The sequence below is a fragment of the Papilio xuthus genome, unplaced genomic scaffold (assembly GCF_000836235.2).
Source record: "Papilio xuthus unplaced genomic scaffold, Pxut_1.1 DF826923.1, whole genome shotgun sequence".
Classification (NCBI taxonomy): Eukaryota; Metazoa; Arthropoda; class Insecta; order Lepidoptera; family Papilionidae; genus Papilio; species Papilio xuthus.
The window spans coordinates 5569546-5589796 of NW_013531726.1; the positions used below are offsets into that span (position 1 = coordinate 5569546).

The window sequence follows — 20251 nt, forward strand, 5'->3', positions numbered from 1 at the left end:
AAAGATAAAGCTATATTATTCTGCGATCTGCGTCATAACTTCAACTATAACTTAACGCCCACAAACTTTAGCTCATTGTTAATTCACTGAAAATAGCATTTCTAAAATAGTAATAAAGTGCTACGCCTCGTAGACCACAAGACTACGAGTTGTCGTAGACGTAGAAGAAATTAGCAATACTTTAATGCTACCATTTTTTATTTAACTAGTAAGCTATACCTTCAAATTGTAAACGGACAATATATACGTAGTTTAAATAATTACATAATTCATATTAAAATAGATAAGTATATGACAATATAGTTAACAATACCAAAAAGTTCAACAAATTTCAATTTCTACAAAAAAAATCCTTTGATAAAATTATAATTTTTGAGATTCCATCCTGGTATCCTGTATTTTTAAAAATATTATTTGTATCCATTTTTCATTTTAAAATAAGTTAAACTTTAAGTCCTATGCTTAAGTAATACGAAAAGTGACTTGATAGTTTAATAGCTTCTCAGATTTTTAACATCTTACAATCTTATATCTAATGGAGAATAAGTTACCAAGTTTTAGCAATGGAGATGAAACCTCGTTGAGACAACAAATAACGGATACCTGACCCAATTATATTTAATTACGGCGATAAATTCGTTAACTGTTCTGCGAATTTGTAACTATTGATTAAGGATGGAAACCTATCCGAAATATGACAATATTAAACGCAAATACTAACTAATTTCAAACTACGTCTCGTAGATTATAAATAGTAATAGAAAATGTACAGATAATACAATGTTTTCAATACTTGAACTAAGGAAACTAATGAACTGAAAAAACAACTTGTAAATAAAATATAATCGTAATAGTTAGATTATGAATAAAACATATCATCATTATCTTTGACAAAACAGAGATATGTTTTAAACGTTTTGGTCTCAGAAACCCACGGTAAGTAAACTCAGGCTCAAACTCTTGGGGATATAGCTGATAATGTGGATGAAGTTTGCTGAGTGTATTATAAAGGTTATTTGGTATGCAGCCACAAATGTATGAAATCGAATACTTTGTGACCAACACTTTAAAAATAAATATCCTTGTGTCGGTTTCGATCAACATAGCCTTAATGGTATATACATTGTATAGACTATACAATTTATATCTCAAAGTGTATTTCTAATCCGAAGGCGTCGGTGGCTCAGGGCTAAGCACTTGATTTGTTATCTGCAGGTCTTGGGTTCCGCCATGTACCAATGTGAAAACACCGTGAACTTACTCAGCGTTGTTGACTACGGTCTGGTCATCTCTAACTTAGGGAAGGCCGCGACCCCCACAGCGGAGACGTATAGTGGGTTGTTGATGAAGCAAATATTTTCACTGCTCAAGCAGTCGTACGAAATAATATTTTCAATCTTTTCATTGAAAACTGTAATAAAAATATGTTGATATAAAAACATAAGGTAAATAATAAAATTACGAAACAATTTCTATCTTGGTTTCTTGGACTAACGCAAAAAAATTGAATATTTAAATTTATCATGTAAACAAAATAAGTTATTGAATATTCTACGAACGTCTGTCCATCATAGACGACATTATTTGGCTGAGAGAACAGTGTTTCTTCCGCCGCGTTAGTATTACGTCCACGTATCTCTGTTAAAAAGTTTTCAAATTTCTCTGACATGTTTCATAAAAGCCATTACAAGCCGAATAATTTACAGTTCCAACTGAACTATTTTTCAATTTATGTTTGTTTTAATAAATTACTGTTTATCTAAATATAACTTAAATAATGTTTTTGTTTTAATCAACTAACCCGAATTTTTACCTTCTTAAGAAAATGTAAGCACAAAGAATTGAAACTATTAATGTAAATAATAGCTATTATGGTTTTCACAATGTGAACCAATAAAGGAAGCATTCCTTTCAATTTGATTGGAGAGAACTCGTTTGATTTTAGTGTTGTAGCATCGAAAGTAATTTTGAATTAATTTAATTGTTTGTACCAAGGTATAAAATAAAATAAAAAAGGATCAAGACACATAGGATTATAGATTTCAGTTCCGTTTGTTCTTTTAAACGAGTCGAATTTAATATTAAGTTTACTTGTAATATTCTACTATTTCTTTTATGTTTATATCACGTTTCTTAATAACTAGCTTTTAGCAGATACCTTGTATTAAATGCATTATATTAGACTCTAGACTTAGCGTGGGTTTCCGAGACCAAAATGCTCGTTTAAAAGATATTGACGTTGTGGAATGGTCTGTCATCGGCGGTATTTCCAAACCGCTACGACTTAGGGTCCTTCAAGAAGCGAGCTTATCACCACCTCAAAGGCCGGCAACGCATCTGCGGTTCCTCTGGTATTGCTGATGTCCATGGGCGTCGTTGAACACCTCGGTGTTCCCGCTGCTCGTTTGCCCCCTTCTGTTATAAAAAAAAATTGTTTTATCTCATTTGTCAAGATAATGACAGGGACGAAGATATGTTTTATACAGATATTTTGGTCTAAGAAACTAACGGTTAGAGACTAAACGTATTGATACTTCGGCAAAATAGACAACATTATGCAACAGTTGTTTAAAGCCAGCCATGTAATTAGTTATAAGGGCTCGTGTTTCGCAACTCCACGACTAGCGCGTGTTTTAGTTGTGAGCAGGATCAAGGTTTGCTCCAGCCAGCCCAACTCTTCGAAGAATCCCAACAACCCTTTGATGTTATGCTTTATCGTGTATAGATGCACTGCTGGGCAGTGCTATATCACGTGGGGACGGTGTTTCTTCGTCGCCCATGCAGCGTGCAAGGGGCTGTGCGTAATACCTCATCCAGCAACGTATTTCATGTTTCCGTTTATTGAGTACAAAATTCTTTATCTTTTTTTAAATAAAATAAATCGTAAGCTATGAAATGTTGCCAGTCCAATTTATGTTTGTGACATTTTATAAGAGCTCTTTGTAATGAAATTAGAAAAACTCTTTTTGATCTTTTACGGACAATTTAACTGACAACAGATGTTTATGAAAATTGCTTTATCGTTCGGGACTATGTTTGTTTTTGATATATTATGCTACTAAATAAAATACTTATGATATTTTAATAAAATTTATAACAGTTCAAATAAGATGTGCTTTATTTGTTTTGACAGAATTTTATGGAGTGGAATCGATTCCCTTTTTTCATATTCGCCCATTTATAAATGCGTTCTCATATAGTAGTAGTTAACCCAGCTTTATGTTTAAAAGTAGCTGTTGCCCGCGACTTCGTCCATGCGGAAATAAATAAAATTTAAAGTTACTTCCGGATACAATTAGCTACTTTCCAGTAACAGTCCCGTCAAAATCATTATAAGAAACACAAATACATCACGTTTACGAAATATATTTTTGTTAATACATACAGACACTGCAATTTTATTTATTGTATAGAAGACATAAATGTAGATGAAGTTACAAAAATAATTTATCAAGCTTGAATAACACACTCAGAGCCCTCCACACTAGTCTTTAAGAATAGATTTCTCACACATAACTTATTATACCTAACAATGCAGTAGTCAATAGTCATATAACCTGCATGTTTCTCATATTATAAGACACAAGAAGTAAACGACATTTTCGTTTATCAATGCATACTTATTTTGGTCTCAGTTGTGTGGGTTCCTAATAGCGTCTAATTTCTCATTACCGCAACGACATCTACATTGCTTTCCGTGACGTTCGCTTGACAGCTGATTTGTGTTAAGTCAGCTGAGATTAAATTGTAATTAGATGAACTAATTATACCGGACACCATACGTTTCCTTACAGCTAAGTATAGATACACCTATTTATAATTTGTGGGAACATGATACATCCAACTAATATTATAAATGCGAAAATTTAATGGATGGATGGATGTTTGTCTACGGAACGGCTTAAAGTATCACACATAGGATACTTGTAAGATTTTTTTTAATTCCGCACAGAAAGAGTCGTGGTTCACAGCTAGTATACACATGAAACAAACTTATTCAGTACGCTTATAAGAAATTAATTAATACAGCTAACAATTCATATAAAATCTAGTATCAAAACTCACAAGTTAATGTGAAAAAATTTACTTTAGCTTATCTTTATCTGACTTTAATATTATAGTTGTAAAATAAACTTTCTATAAGCTAATCCATGTTTGCCAATTACGAGAGGTTCACTTAAAATTAACGCTAGTACAGTATCAATACAATAACCAGACAGTTCCGCTCTAGAGGGCGATAGTTACGCACCGATACTTACTGAAGCTCGTACTTAAAATTAGTAGGATAACCATGGTTTGAAAAAATCTAAAAAATTACCAAATGTAATGTGTAATCTTACTATCTTATTTTATAAATGCGAATGTTTAGATCGATGGCTGGATGGATGGATGTTTGTTTCAAGGTATCTCCGGAACAGCTATACAGCTAACAGAGATATAGAACATAGTCTGGAAGAACACATGGGCTAATAATAAAGTTTATTTAATACCGCGCCGACGGAGTCGCGAGCGACAATTAGTCTAGAACTAACGTCAACAAGGTAGTGTTTTCTGCGTCTTAACGTGTGTCTTGACCGATTGCGCAATCAATTGTCATTTGGTTAGTATTTTTACACATTTATATATAGATATAGTGTGATATAGTGTGATTTATACATTTAGATATAGTGTGATACGGTAACAAAGTAAGACTGCTTCTAGCTTTTATTATGATAGTTCCCTATGATCTTTGGATTAATCAAGACTCTGTTCACCATTATGTTTCGACAAGAAATTAGTAGTAAAATAAAATCAACGAAATCGTAATTTCTATTCAGGGTAATGCTAATATTATACAAATATAGATAATTTCCATCATAAAAAACCTATATTTTCTCTGATAAATTAGTTAGAAGAAAGCTTAGGCAGCCGTTTTTGTCACTCACCAGCCAAAATGATAAGAAAATTAAGAAATAGTCCGGGATTATTTTAATCATGGTAACTCTAATAGTCCCTTTTAATTAATCAGCAAGCAGTATCAGACACGATATTGCGCTGTTGTGGTGAAAAGCCGAGGATTTGCTAAAATGTAATGCCAATAAAATTCACACATTATGACGGCGGATTTACATTTTAGAAACACCTACGGATTTCCTTACCCACCAGCACGTTTGCACACACACATCTGTGTTACCAAAATAATTTGTACCTTTTTTGATTAATATTCATTTGTTTAATGGCCAGGTATTCTAATTACTGTGCCAATATTATATTTATTATATAGTATTTATAAATTTTGTAATTATATTAAAAACAAATCTCGAAAAATATTCAAATACGGCAAATCCATCTAACTATGTATCCCACAATTACAAAATTATAACTATCACCACCAAAATGTATAAAGAATTTTAACGCCATCTATAAGTCATTTTGTCATAATCTTGTATTTTCATTTAATAACTATAATAATGAGGATATAAATAAGGAAATGTTAAAAGTTAATGCAATTAAAACACTAATCGCCAAATAATACTCAGCATATTTTATGACATTTTTCATTTATAGATACCAAACATAGACACAAAAAAACGCAACTTTTATTTTACTCTGTGACTTTAATCGGTGTTTTCTTTTCTATACTCTTTGGTTTGATGTTTTGGTTTGTCAAAGTTAAGTGAACATTTCAAATTCAAATGTATTGTAACCGACGAGATAATTTTAACTTTTTATGAAATTTTATTTACAACATTAATTAAAATGGTGGTTAATAATTCGATTAAACAACTTTTGGAAAATTTCCCGAAATATGTAACTGAAGTGCAAACAAGTCCCAGCTATGTGGAAATGTATACAGGAAATATTAAAGACATTGTACTTGTTTACGCCAAAGTAAGTTGTTTTAATTTATTTCATTTAAATTTAATGTAATAATTAATAAATGAGGTGATTTTATTATTTGTGTTGTATATAATTGTTTGTATTTTATATCATTACTTATTCATTCATTCATTTTCAGGGAAAGCAATCGATCGGTATGACAGATGAGTGCGGTAAAACTAATAGAATATCAGGCAAGTTTAGAATCATATATATAAAATTAATATTATATTTGTAATACAATAATGTCCGATTTAAGTCATTCTTAGACTCCATTTTCAGATGAATTAGAACTCACTGGATCTCCATTAAAACTTGATTTAAGTCTTCACACAATATTGGATGAAACTATGATGCCTGATGAACCACAGTTGTGGAGGAAAGAAGAAAATCTTCATAACCCGATTGAAATAGAGAAATCGAGGTTTGTAATTTAATTCATGTAACTAATTCAAAATTAAATAACATTTCTCTCTTTCACATCTTTCTTTAATATAAAATATAAGTCAATTAGTATCGTAAAATTCAATTGCTGTTCATTTGTATAAACAAATTATTGGCATACCTTTACTTCTCTTTCTCTCTCAAAACAGGAACTACAATATGTATTTATTAGCTGACCAAATAAAACTTTATTAGTAGCCTATGTATTCTTCCAGACTAAGTTCTACATCTATTCTTAATTTGCCTAATTCAGCAAAATACATGCAGTCATTCTGGAGATACCTTCTTACAAACATCTATCCAAAACACTATTAGCATTAATATTAGAAAGAAATATGTTACTACAGTTTAAAATTTTGTTAATACATATTTTAATTTCCACTTTAAATTCCAGAGAAATAGCAAATTTCTACAATAAAATCTTATCAGAAACAAATAAGGAAGATGCAATACCAATGTGGGTGGTATGCAACCCTACATCGGAGAATAAACCTTTGCTGTTAACTATCCAGTCAGATAATACTAACTTTACAAGAGGCATTGTTAATTATGAAGGTTCATCAACATTAGATGAAGTTGATGTGGAGAAAATAATTCAAGATTTTGCAACTGAAGCTGGCATAAAGGAGGATATGGTAAGACTATACATCCCCACTGAGGAGCATAAGGCTACCTAAAGTTAGGGCTAATTAACTAAAGGTCATTTTTGTAATATACACAAAATGTATTTTAAATTAAATAAGCAGCAGCAAGTACCATTTAGTCTATTAAAGAATGTGACATAATGTGCTACTTTAAACAGTAGTGTCCGGGTTCTTTTCAGTGTTCTGCTTACAATAAATTACCTTTTCCAACCTACTAATAACTCAACTTGAGGCAAGCTACTAATAACTTTGAATCTTAAATTAAGAGGCTCTGCTTGAAGCTCTGTTGTATTAATAGTTTAAATTAAAGTTAGTTTGAATATTGCATTTTATTTATCTCTATGTTATATTTGAATCAATATAAATCTTTTAAGAACTGTATAAGTTTTTTTTTAAATTTCAGGTCAACATGTCAGTAGATTGCAAGTATGTATTATCCGGGATAACATATAATTCATTGAACACTGATGAATTGCTGAATGCTCCACATGGAGGAGTAACGGAATTGTTATGTTCGTGGTCTGTGAGAACTTTGCTTACACCGTACATCAATTGTAAAGTTAACTATGTAAGTTAATTATCTATATTATAATATTATAATCTGAGAAGAAATTCAACGATATGTGCAAAGTCAACCAACCCGCACTGGGCCAGGGTGGTTGTCTATGGCCTAGTCACCCTTAACTTAGGGTAGGCTCTGAGCCCCTCAGCTGATGACGATATGTCAACAAAGAAATGATAAATTCAAAACATGTTTTCTTAGTTATTTGTGACAAAGAGGACATCATACAATCAAACCCGGATAAGCCAGAATGCAAGAGACTGTTGTATTTTCTTGCTTATAAGTTTCTGTTATATATGTTTCTCCCTTATCATAATTCGTCTGTATTGAGCTTATATACTAACTGTGACAAATTATTTTTGGACTGCTTTTTATGTGCTTTTGTGTCTTTAGTTTGTAAATTATATTTTAGGCCCAAGAAGTAATAGTTGGTCATTTAGCAAGTCCGTGCAACACTTTATGGAAGTCGGTCAGTTCACTGCACAATATTAATCAGCTTCTTGTAGAAATGACAGCGGCTGGATTTAGTTCTGTTAACTTAGAAACAGCTGAAATAAGGTAAATACAACAATATATCGAATCCCGCCATGTACCAATGGGTTTTTCGGTTTCCGATTGACATATGTACATTTATCCGATGTTTTTACGGTGAAGGAAAACATCGTGATGCAATCTGCACATATCTGAGAAGAAATTCAAAGATATGTGTGAAGTCAACCAACCCGCACTGGACCAGCGTGGCTGACTAAGGCCTAGTCACCCTTAACTTAGGGTAGGCTCTGAGCCCCTCAGTGGGGACATGTAGTGAGCTGATGATGAACAATATATTAGATTGACCAAGGTGGATTTTTTCCCAATACAATTAAAAGAACTTTTTAGTTTTTCTACTTCTAGTTCATAGAACTTTTATGTGATATTTCTAATTACTTTTTTTAATGATAATTAGAGATGTTATATTACACTCTTTATTTCTTATTTACTAATAAATATGACTCTCATGGAGATTGCATTTTATTGTAAAAAAAAAATCCATGTACAGTTTTTCTTAAGATAATTTTTTTTTATTTCAGAAATACGGTGCAAGGTGTGAAAATATCCGATGTAACAAAACGTCTAAACAAATTGTTCAATGAGACTGAGATATATACTTATACCGCGGAGTGTCCTGCAGGAGGCTGTATTTGTGTGACCGAGGATACAGACAGTCTGAGACAATGCTTATCTTCTATGGCGGCTAATGGTTCCAGTAATGATTTTACTTATAAGCTATGGGATATTTTAAGAGGTACATATTTTTTTAATTTTGTAATATGGTGATAGGATACTTCACACAGTACTACACAAATTAATGTCAAGCAATAAGTGACACTAAAGCCGAACATTTTTTTATGTAATTTAAAAAGGCAAACATTGTCTGTCTTTGAAACATCTATCCATTTCTTGGGTTATCTAGTCTAGTTGCTTGTAAACACATACTGGATGAATGTATTATAAGGGCAAATTCTGAAGTCTTTTTACATGTGTTTGATTTTTTTTATTATTTTTTGTAGATTGTGCAAATGCAGAGGAATTAATTACATTACTATTACAAGCTTTAAAGTTTGTATCTTCAGGGAAAATACGACCATTTGTGAGTAAAACATTTTTTTTTTAGATTTTTTTCTTTTTTTTTGTAAGAGCGTGATTTATTAATTACTACCTGTTGTAAGCAACTCGGTAAGCGCGGTGTTTAAAAAAAACATAATTAGTAGCCTGTGTTTTTTCATACTATGTTATATATGTATGACAAATTTCATCAAGATCCGTTCAGCTGTTCTGGAGATAATTTCAAACAAACATCCATCCATCCAACTCTTGCAGATATTTGTTACTAAAATACCCTAGTCCCTCTATTTTTTTTTTTTTTTAAATTTCTCTTTATCAATTTCAGATAGATGTAAACAACAAAACGTACCTATCTAAATTAGTACTAAAGCTATCCAGAGGTCACTCGCAGACATCCAAAGTGTTGAAGAATCTTCGAAGCAGTCCACCTCAGGCGCTGTCACTGGTGGCTCAAGTAGGAATAGAGAAGACAATGTGGGAGTATACTAAAATCATGTCTCTTCTAGAACATTCTTTCTACATCGCTGGCATATGGAATGCTGATACAAGGTAAACAAACAACTCTGTGGTTGAAGGCAATTGTTTTGATTAGGAAAAAGTTTTTTTTTTTAATTTTGTTGAGAGGATCCGTTGAAATAAATTCTAATATAAAAATCGCATCAGTAAATATTTATATTTTAAATGGTCGTGCATTTTTTTACCAAATTGCAAAAATACTAAGGAATCCTTTTTTACTAAATGCCGTAATCTTATTTCTTACTATATTATGAATACGAATGTTTGGATGTATAGATGGATGTTTGTTAAAAGATATCTCCGGAACGTTACAGATGTAGAACATAGTCTGGAAAAACACGTAGACTGCTTTTTTATAATTCTGCGCGAATGGAGTCGCGATAAGTTAGTAAAACACAAAATCAATACTTTCATAAGGTGGCAAACGAGCGAGCGGCCACCTGAAATCGCTGACATAGCGAAGTGGCCGTTGCCCATAGACATACCCAATTGCATATGCGTTGCCTACCTTTAAACGATGGAGGAGAGGATGCACAGAAAGAAAATATTTTCTCTTTCCATGCATCCTCTCATCCGGAAAGTCTACTTCAACTTCTCATCCTTTCCTTATAAGAAGAAGGGTGGGAAGGGAAAGAGGAGTAAATTAGGCCTCCAGGACGCACTTAGACTGTACTTGGAATTGCTTCCACTTGACGCCTGTCTTCTGTGCGATCGTGGTATTTCACCGGGCGAGCCGGGCCGATTCGTGGGAACATGTTAAAGCGGGCTCTACCACTAAGAAAGGCCTTAAAATTCAATGGTGTTTTATCTTCTTTTTTTAACATATCCAGAACCCACGAATCTATAGAACAAATAAACCAAACAATACAAGACATGACAATGGGCGGTGACTTCACATTGAATCCATTCGAGAGTGTCAGTACTGGAGAACATTCGATACGACTCGACTCTGACTCGTTCTATGCAGAAGATACCAACGAATTAACTGTAGATGATTTTGCTTCCTTAAAGAAACATGGTCTAGTCAACGAAAGGAAAGATGTTAATGAGGTACGATTTTTATTTAAGATTAGCTATCGCCCGCGACTCCGTCCGCGTGAAATGAAAACTTAACTAGTGTCCGGCAATTTTCGAATTTTTCTCACCTTTTAAGCCGCTCTCTAGACCTCCACGAACATTTCAAGACCAAGATAAGATAAATCCGTTCAGCCGTTTTCGAGTTTTAGCGACACTAACTAACACCAGTTGATTTTTTTATATATAGAAGATAAAAAATATTTCGAAATAGCGTATATTTTTAGTTATTTAGAAATTAAAGCCTATTTTATTTTTTAGTTAAAGTTTTTTTAGACTTTTTTAACCCTTTACTGCATAAGGTGTGAAAAAAAAAATATTTTTTTGGAAATATGTTTCAATGAAATTTTAGCTTAAAAAAATTCTTCAACGCAAAAAAATATATATTTTTTAACTGATGGCTATTGATGCACAAAAAAAACCTAATTTAACAAAGATCTGATTATGGTTGCACAGATGTAGAACATAGTCTATTTTTTTTAATTCATCGCGGACGGAGTCGCAGGCGATAGCTAATTTTATATATTGATAGAAAATTAATATTTATATTTATGTATTACAGGTACCTTTAATAGCGGATGAAATAGATATAAGCCCATGGAAGAATTTACTGATGAAGTTTGCTCAAGTGCATGTCTGTTTGGAACATTTATATCGCGTCGAGACATGTTTGAGAGCTAATTTCGGTAAAGTTATCCTTTCTCTCACTCTTTTCTCGTTATCTCTCACTTTCTATAATTTTTTATTATTAAAAATTACCAAAAAAGGATACTTTTTTGTTCTTATAATATTTTATGTTACTATTTTGCTTATAATATTATAAATGCGAAAGTTTGGATGGATGGATGTTTGAAGGTATCTTCAGAATATTTACATAGATCTAGCTGAAATTTGGCATGTATGTAGAACAAAGTTTAGAAAACATAGGCTTAATTATGATTTTTTAACCGAGCGTCGGTGGCTCAGTGGTCAAGTACTTGGCTTGCAATCTGCAGGTCCTGGATTCGAATCCCGCCATGTACCAATGTGTTTTTCGATTTACATATGTACCGACGTTCTTACGGTGAAAGAAAACATCGTGATGCAACCTGCACATATCTGAGAAGAAATTCAAAGATATGTGTGAAGTCAACCAACCCGCACTTGGCCAGCGTGGTTCACTATGGCCTAATCACCCCTAACTTAGAATAGGCTCCGAGCCCCTCGGTGGGGACGTATAGTGAGCTGATGATGATGAAGATTTTTTATTCATTTAGTCGTGGACGATAGCGATACTAAAATAGATAGATAGATATACTAAAATCAACTATTATGATTTGGATCAGAAAAAATTGCTGAATTTGTTATTTGCAATAGCAATTTTTTAATTCTAATTTAAACAATATTTAAAATCCTTAAAAAGGAGATTAGTTGATATTTTTGATCTTTGAATCATCATCAACCTGCCCTTATCCCTATCGAGGGTCGTCACAGTATGTACTACTCCTCCATACATCTCTATCAGCCGTCATATCCGAGTCTACCCCCTTCTTATGCATAACCTCTTTCACACAGTCATTCCATACTTTTTTTGGTCTTCCCCTACCATTGTAGCCATCCACATTCAATCTCATTACTTTTTGCTTATATCATCATCCCTCCTCATAACATGTCCAAACCACGCTAATCTTTTACTCCTCAATTTCTGGATCACTGGCGCTACTTTCAAACTTCCTCTAATATACACCAATATATATAATAATATATATAATAATATATATAATAATATATATAATAATATAGATATATATTTGATCTTTGAATATTTCATTAAAGAAAATTTGTTAACATATTTTTTTATTTTCAGATCAAATGAAAGCAATAGTATCAAAGTTATTAGAAATGTATGTGTCAGAGAAGTCTCCGGTGAGAACAATAGGTCAGTTGCTGAGTGATCCGGTGCAAAAGATATGTCTACCCATCACTAATATCATAGTACAAGAGCATTTAAAGTAAGTGTCTAAGCGGAATTCGATTATATTACGTCAGAGGGCGCCACTAAAAAAGTTAAAAGTTACTGGCACATAGTGTCGCCGTTATATTTTATTTCTTTATTTTATCGAGTGTGTTTTGTTATTTTTTCATTGTAAAAAAGAGTGAGTTGTAACAATGAGCAGAGAATAGTGTTGTCTTTAATTACTTATATTTCTTAAATAATAGTTTTGTAGATATTGTGTTTAATTATAATTATAACTCTATAATAAACATTTAAGTGAAAAGTATGATGCTTTTATTTTGAACAGTAAGTTTGTAATCAAATATATTTTTAAAGTAAAAAAATATCTCGTAACATGCCCGCGTTCATCAGTAACTTTCTCGTTAAAATCCCATCAAAATCGGTCCAGTAGTTCCGGAAATAACCCGGAACAAACAAACATAAAATTGTTTTTTTTTTATTATCAGTTATGTAAATACATCGTTGTGTACGAAATACAATTTTTTTTTCTTCAAAATGACATACAGACACTTCAATTTTATTAATACGTAGACAGAGAAACATTATATTACATGTATAATAAACATTATTTGCTTAACACTTTAAAAGTTTCTTAATTAATATTATCTTAAGGTAACCAATTTTAAATTTAATGTGGTCTTTACAATTTTTTAAGGAAAATGGCGTTCTGGTATCGTTTGGAAGTGAGTAAGAAAGGTGACGATTCAATCTTCAAGAGGGATATGAAAACTGTGTACGCCTTCTCACAGACTCCTGTGTTTCCACCTTCTGTTTGGCAACATTTAGGTAAATCTCACTATCTTACTAATATTATAAATGCGACTGTTTAGATGTTTGTTAGAAATTATGTCCAGAACAGTTGTATCAATTTTGCTGAATTTAGCATACATGTAGAATATAGTCTAGAAGAACATATTTGCCACTATTTTTTTGTAATTCCACGAGGCCGGAGTTATAAGTTTTTGACACTTATTACCTTTTTAAATCATACCAAGTAATAGTATTTATAGCTAAAGGTCCGTTCACAAAGACCGAGGCGATTTTTTTTATGGCAAATAAAATTTAACTTTTATTTGATTGTTGGACGGTTCAATTTTACTTTCTAGTTCTTTTTTATATCAAAGTTATTGTGTAAAAAAGACAAATAGTAATATTAAACTTTATTTCAATGGTATAAAGTTCAATCTTATTAGCGATAAAAAATCGGCTCCTCATTTTTATATGAACCGACCCTAAGGATAGATGAAGGGAATTGGAAATTAATTACAAAATAATTAATATTGTACCTATCTATCGTATAAGTATACTTTAATCTCGAAATCGATTTTTTTTTAATTATATCTTCTTGATTTTAGAGCCGTGTACCGAAGATGTAGCAGAGGTGACAACGATCGGTGAAGAATTGAAATTCTACTGTACGAAATATACATACATTAGTAACAAGTTGATTAGAAAACTGAATATTTAGATGTTACTAGCTGTCGCCCGCGACTCCGTCCGCGCGGGATTAATAATAAATGTTGGCCGATTCTCAGAGCTACTCAATATGCTCACAAAATTTCATTAGAATCGGTCAAGCGTCGGAGGAGTATGGGAACGAAAATTGTGACACGAGAATTTTATACTTATTTACTATGAACAATGAGTTTAGGAAAATAATATATATAACTCCAAAATTACAATGAAACACTGTTGAATTAAATACGTGGTTTACCCTTTGAATGCCGTAGATTGATATTTTGTACGTCAACGTGGTTTAAAAAGATTAACTGTTAAATATGCATCAACAAAACTTCTAAGTTTTAAGCGTCAGTAGCCTAATGGTTAAGGGTATTTCCGATCACGAGGTCGGGAGTTCGAATCCCGCCATTCGACTATTGTCGTAAATCATATGCTAGCACAAGCCTAGAGCTTAGTTGAAATGGTAAAAGAAATATTAGTAAATTTAAAAAAAAATCTGCTAATATTTTTCATTAAAAAAAAACAATGCTACTGGGACTTTGTTATTTTAATATCGCGTTTCAGAAACCTACCCATAATACTTCAATAATCATGATTTCTGTTATTTTTTTTTATATCAGCGTACGATTTAAAGATGGACATAAATTTAAGATAAGAAGTAATTTAAACTCTATTTTTGTATATTTTATGTCCAGTGTAAGTTTGTGATAATTATAATACAATATATATATTTTTTTATATCAAAAGATGGCAAACGAGCGAGTGGCCACCTGAAATCGCTGAAATAGCGAAGTGACCTTTAATTGACGGAGGAGAGGATGCACAGAAAGAAAATATCTTCCCTTTCCATCTATCCTCTCATCCGGAAAGTCCACTTCCACTTCCCATCCTTTCCTTATAAAGAAAAGGATGGGAAGGGAAAGAGGACTAAATTAGGCCTCCCGGACGCACACTCGTCAGACGAAACGCGGAATTACTTCCACTTGAGGCGTGTCTTCTGTGTGGTCGTGGTATTTCATCGGGCGAGCCGGGACGACTCGTGCGAACATGTTAAAGCTCGCTCTACCACTGTTTAATATGTTAATTATATAAAAAAATATATAAGGGAAATAAAATGAGTTATACTTGAATTGTGTTTTAAACCCACATATGCGTTTTCTTTGCAAATATAAAAACATTGATTCAGATAATTTTCATGTATTTAGCATAACATAGACAATTTTGACTATGGCCAGAGTCGTTGACTATGTCACTATTCCTAGTCACCTAACTTAGGGTAGGCTCCGAGCCCCTCAGTGGGGACGTGAGCTGATGATGATGAGACAATTTTACGACAAAAATTCGTTTTGAATTTTTTTTATATCATAAGGTGGCAAACGAGCATGCGATCACCTGAAACCGCTGAAATAGCGTAGTGACCGTTGCTCATAGACATACGCAATTGCATATGCGTTGCCTACCTTTAATGGACGGACGAGAGGATGCACAGAAAGAAAAAAATATTTTCGCTTTCCATGCATCCTCTCATCCGGAAAGTCCACTTCCGCTTCCCATCTTTTCCTTATGAGAAAAAAGGTGGGAAGGGAAAGCCTCCGGGACGCACACTCATCAGACGAAACGCGGAATTGCTTCCACTTCACGCCTGTCTTCGTGTGAAGGTGTTAAAGCGGGCTCTACCGCTGTTAATACGATTAGTAACGAATTAAATTTTCAGAAAAAAAATACGATGATTCCACACACAATTTACTAGTTTAAAATTAAACATTACACTTTGTTATCTATTCTAAATGTATGAAGGCATGAAATATATTCCACGTTTGCTTTGGCAATGAATAAATCGGGCAATTAATCTATTCGACCCACTTGTTAAGCGATTTTTAATTATACGTAACAACAGAAGTAAGCCAAAAATAATCTTCAAACATCGATCGAAGTATTACGTCAACAAACAGGAACGGAACAATGTCTTTGATCTTTGAGGTTAATAAACGCATTGATGGACGTAAAACAGTCAATATCTTTTAGTGTTTGATTATTTTTGTAATGCAAGAGAAATCTAAAGCATTACAAGTTTTGTTTGCGTTAAATAAAATGTATTAAAAATCAGGTGAAATTATATTCATCAAGTCCTTTTATGTAGCTTCAAAAATCTAAACTAGAAGTCTCAGAAATCCAAACTAAAAAGCTGCTCTAAGCAATAATTGAACCGTTCTCAGAGTGTATAATAAAGTATACACTAGTAACCACTCTGTTAAAATCGATTTTATAAAACACGTGTCAGTAAATTACCAAAGAATCTGGTTTGTCGGGAACAACACTTCTTAAAATATTTACTCCACTCCCCATGTCCTGGTGATCTCATTTCCTCAGTTATGTATGATCGATATAATAGCGGCAGATTTAACGATCTCCCTGAAATGTACAGTCGAAAAGAGAATTCTTAAATTAACCTCAAAAACATAATAACTTGTACATTACGACGAAGCACTAATAGCTATACTTCTTGCTAATGTTATAAATGCCAATGGGTTGGTAGACGCATGGTAGGATGGATGTTTGTTTAAAGGTATCTCGAGAACGGCTGAACGGATCTCAATGAAATTTGGCAAACATATAGAACAGAGTCTGGAAGAACACATAGGCTACTAATTATGTTTTTTTTTTAAATACCGAGCGGACATAGTCACGTGTGACCGATATAGAAATTTAGAAAAAACAAGCAATTTTCTTACATTCTAATTCTTTTGTTTATTCAACAAAGTTCTTTCCTGCAGGTATACGCGATGCCAATCTTTTTTGTCACCCCTAAGCTCATTTTAACGTCCTTAATATTGTCAAATGCAAAAAGAAATTCGTGAATATTTTTTCGTACTTCAGAAATGGCAACACACGATATGGACTGCTAACAAGATGTGTACATTTTTTTATTTCTCCACATGTTCTTGCCTAATTTAAACATTGTTTAAATAATTCAACTAACAAAGTTTGTCGGTGACTGTACCTCGAACTCCTGTTTGTTTACTTGAGGGGCCACGTGCACTAATTATCCTCTTATTACTCAATCATATTGTAGAGTTATTCGTGGCGTGTTTGGGCAAACGTTCCGGCCACTGGCTTATACCTAACATCCCACTTCAAATCCTCAGGGACGTTCCTGTCATAAATATATAATTTCTACGAATATTATATTTCATTTTCTTTTGAGTCTATTTTGAGAATAACATTTGTATTATAACGTTTCTTTTCTGCTATAATTAGAACCTTCAACGTCAATTTATTTTTATTTTAATATCACGAAACGTCTTTCTCATACTATCTTAAATATTATAAATGCGAATCTTTAGATGGATTGATGGATGGATGTTTGTTTGAAGGTATCTCCAGAACGGCATAACGGATATAATGAAATTTGGCATAGACGAAGAACATAATCTGGAAAAACACATCGGCTATTAGCCTATGGCTAGGCATATGTTTTATTTAATTCCGCGCGAACGGAGTCGCCGGCGAACGCTAGTATAATAATAAAGTAACCTGAAGGTGTCTTATAAAGTGTAATATGAAGATATAACGTAAGTGACCTGCAAAAGACCTCGACGTGTAATCTCTTATTAGACGGCTTTTAAGCTTCGTGAAATTTGAGCCCGGAAAGGTCACTTGGTAAGCAGCACTATCGATTTTGCTAAACGATTTTGTGATGACACATTTACCTAATTTTTATCAAGTGACCTTGATGTTAATGATATTATTTAAAAAGCAAATTTAGCAAAATAACTAAAACAGTAGCAAATACTGAAACATAGTCCTCAATTTGACATACTAATCGTAATATTATTATCAAGTTACTAAAAAAAATAAGACATAAAATCTCGTTCAGCCTTGTAAAATGATTTAAGCGAAGCCTTCGTTGTTGTTTGATTGTTGTAGGTTTCACTTTTTTCCCTAGACCGTAATTTTACATGTCGTTTAATAGCGCAAAATAATATATTTGTGCATATCTTTTACTTTTCTTACTTTTTTTCTTCTTAGTGCATGAGTGATGATTTGCCGTTTGTTCTATGTTGATCGCTTGGGTCATCATGACGATGCGCAAAAGTTTTGAACAACGACTTGTTATTTTGTAGCCCGATTAAATGTTTACATTTATAGCTTCCTCTTACTGAAAAGATTTTTCCACGACAACTTTGATAAATGGTTCTGAGATTCGATGTAAGTCGTTCCTTCAAGCCCCTTCGTACACGAGTCAAAGTAAATCTTCGGAACCAGGCGATTTTAGCTCTACGCGATTTACGCAGTGTAGTGTCATAAAGTTTCACACATGTTCGAGTCGCCGACACTTTGTTTCTTCGTCACCTCAAGCAATCTCTTGCCAACCTATTTGTCATTATTGTCGTGAGAAACTCGCTACGATTATTCAGATGACGAAGCAAATCTATGCCTCAAGACGACACACATTGACAATTTAGCTCGCGACGCAAGTATGCAAAATAGTTTCGAATATTAACGATTCTTTGTGTACGATGAGCCTTACATTTAAAAGTTAAGATAGTACGCGAAAATCTGTGAGAAATTACAATTAAAATATATTACTATCTCTGTTTTGTCAAAGATAATGACAGGAAAGACGATATGTTTTATGCAGAGATTGTGGTTTCAAAAACTAAGGGTTATATGTTCATAATTTGATTACTTAGCCTTTGTTGCTTATAGAATTAGATGATTTATAATTGCGGTGAGTGCGACCAACGTTCGTTGACCTCCGCGTGCCCTCCGACCTCAACTAATTGCAGTCACTGGATAATGGTGACGCAAGAACCGGAGGAGGAAGACTGACTTCGTTAGCTCAATTTGTTGATCAGCTGTTTGTCGGTTTGAAGATAAAGAATTTCATATATACATTTCATGCTAAATATTAATAAAGTTGTATTTTTGTTTGTTAGCTCATTGAGTCAAGTTATTTTAAAAGCGTTTTTTTTTATATCATAAGGTGGCAAACGAGCGAGCGGCCACCTGAAATCGTTGAAATAGCGAAGTGACCGTTGCCCATAGACAGAAAGAAAATATTTACTCTTTTCATGCATCCCCTCATCCGGAAAGTCCACTTTCACTTCTCATCCTTTCCTTATAAGAAATAGGATGGGAAGGAAAAGAGGACTAAATTAGGCCTCCGGGACGCGCACTTATCAGACGAATCGCGGATCTGCTTCCACTTGACGCCAGTCTTCTATGTGGTCGTGTTATTTTACCGGGCGAGCCGAGCCAATTCGTGCGAAGATGTTAAAACGGGCTCTACCACTGTTAAAACTAAATACTAGTTGCTAAATAAACCCCAAAAAATAACATTATTTAATTTCTTTTTTATGGAATTTATGTTTTAGGTTATATTAATGTTTTGAAACATTTTATCGGTCGCTTTCATCTGATTCATTACAGGGCCGACAGAAACCGATGTTATATTTATTCGAATTCCATTTCGTTTCGTTCTACCGTTTGTCACGCGACTGTTATATAACTATTATTGTTTATATATCCTAACTAGCGGTCGACCGCGACTCCGTTCGTGCGGAATTTAAAAATTAATTTTATTCATCTACGCCTAATTTAATCGAGATCTGTTCAGCCATCCATCCATCTAAACATTGGCATCTATAATACTAGTAAGATATATTATAATTTTGCTTATCGGAAATGTTGTGTACTTCATTTGATGTCCATGTTTTTACCATCAACACGATCGTTATTTTATTACTAATTCGTTATATGTTTTTCTCAAAGCGATGCGTAATAAGTTAATCCAGTAACTGGGACCAATCGCTACGGCTTCCGTCGAAAGGATTTAATGGATAATCTGATTTGAGCCTCGTATAACACATTCATGTTAAGGTTTCGTGTTATGATGAAAGCGCCCACTTTTACGTCCCAGTTTCTATATTATGAGAACTGAGAGGGTTTTTATAAGAAAATTAAATAACTGTTAGTAGTTATATGATTAATCTAATATATAAAAGACTACCAGAAGAACGCGACTTCGTTCGGGCAAAAAAAAAATAGCACCGTACGATTAGTTTCGAAGCAGTCAAAGAATTTTTC

General features: G+C 33.2%; 1 protein-coding gene across 1 annotated transcript; it reads left to right on the forward strand.

Moving 5' to 3' along the window:
• The first annotated feature begins 5676 nt into the window (after positions 1 to 5676).
• Positions 5677 to 14210, forward strand: Zwilch (zwilch kinetochore protein). Its single transcript, XM_013318316.1, has 14 exons — positions 5677 to 5871; positions 5999 to 6053; positions 6142 to 6283; positions 6698 to 6938; positions 7351 to 7515; positions 7922 to 8067; positions 8580 to 8794; positions 9060 to 9139; positions 9440 to 9663; positions 10461 to 10680; positions 11267 to 11390; positions 12551 to 12695; positions 13356 to 13486; positions 14056 to 14210. Exons 1-14 carry the CDS (start codon positions 5740 to 5742, stop codon positions 14166 to 14168), a joined length of 2133 nt encoding a protein of 710 aa, XP_013173770.1. The 5' UTR covers positions 5677 to 5739; the 3' UTR covers positions 14169 to 14210.
• The last annotated feature ends 6041 nt before the right edge of the window (positions 14211 to 20251 follow it).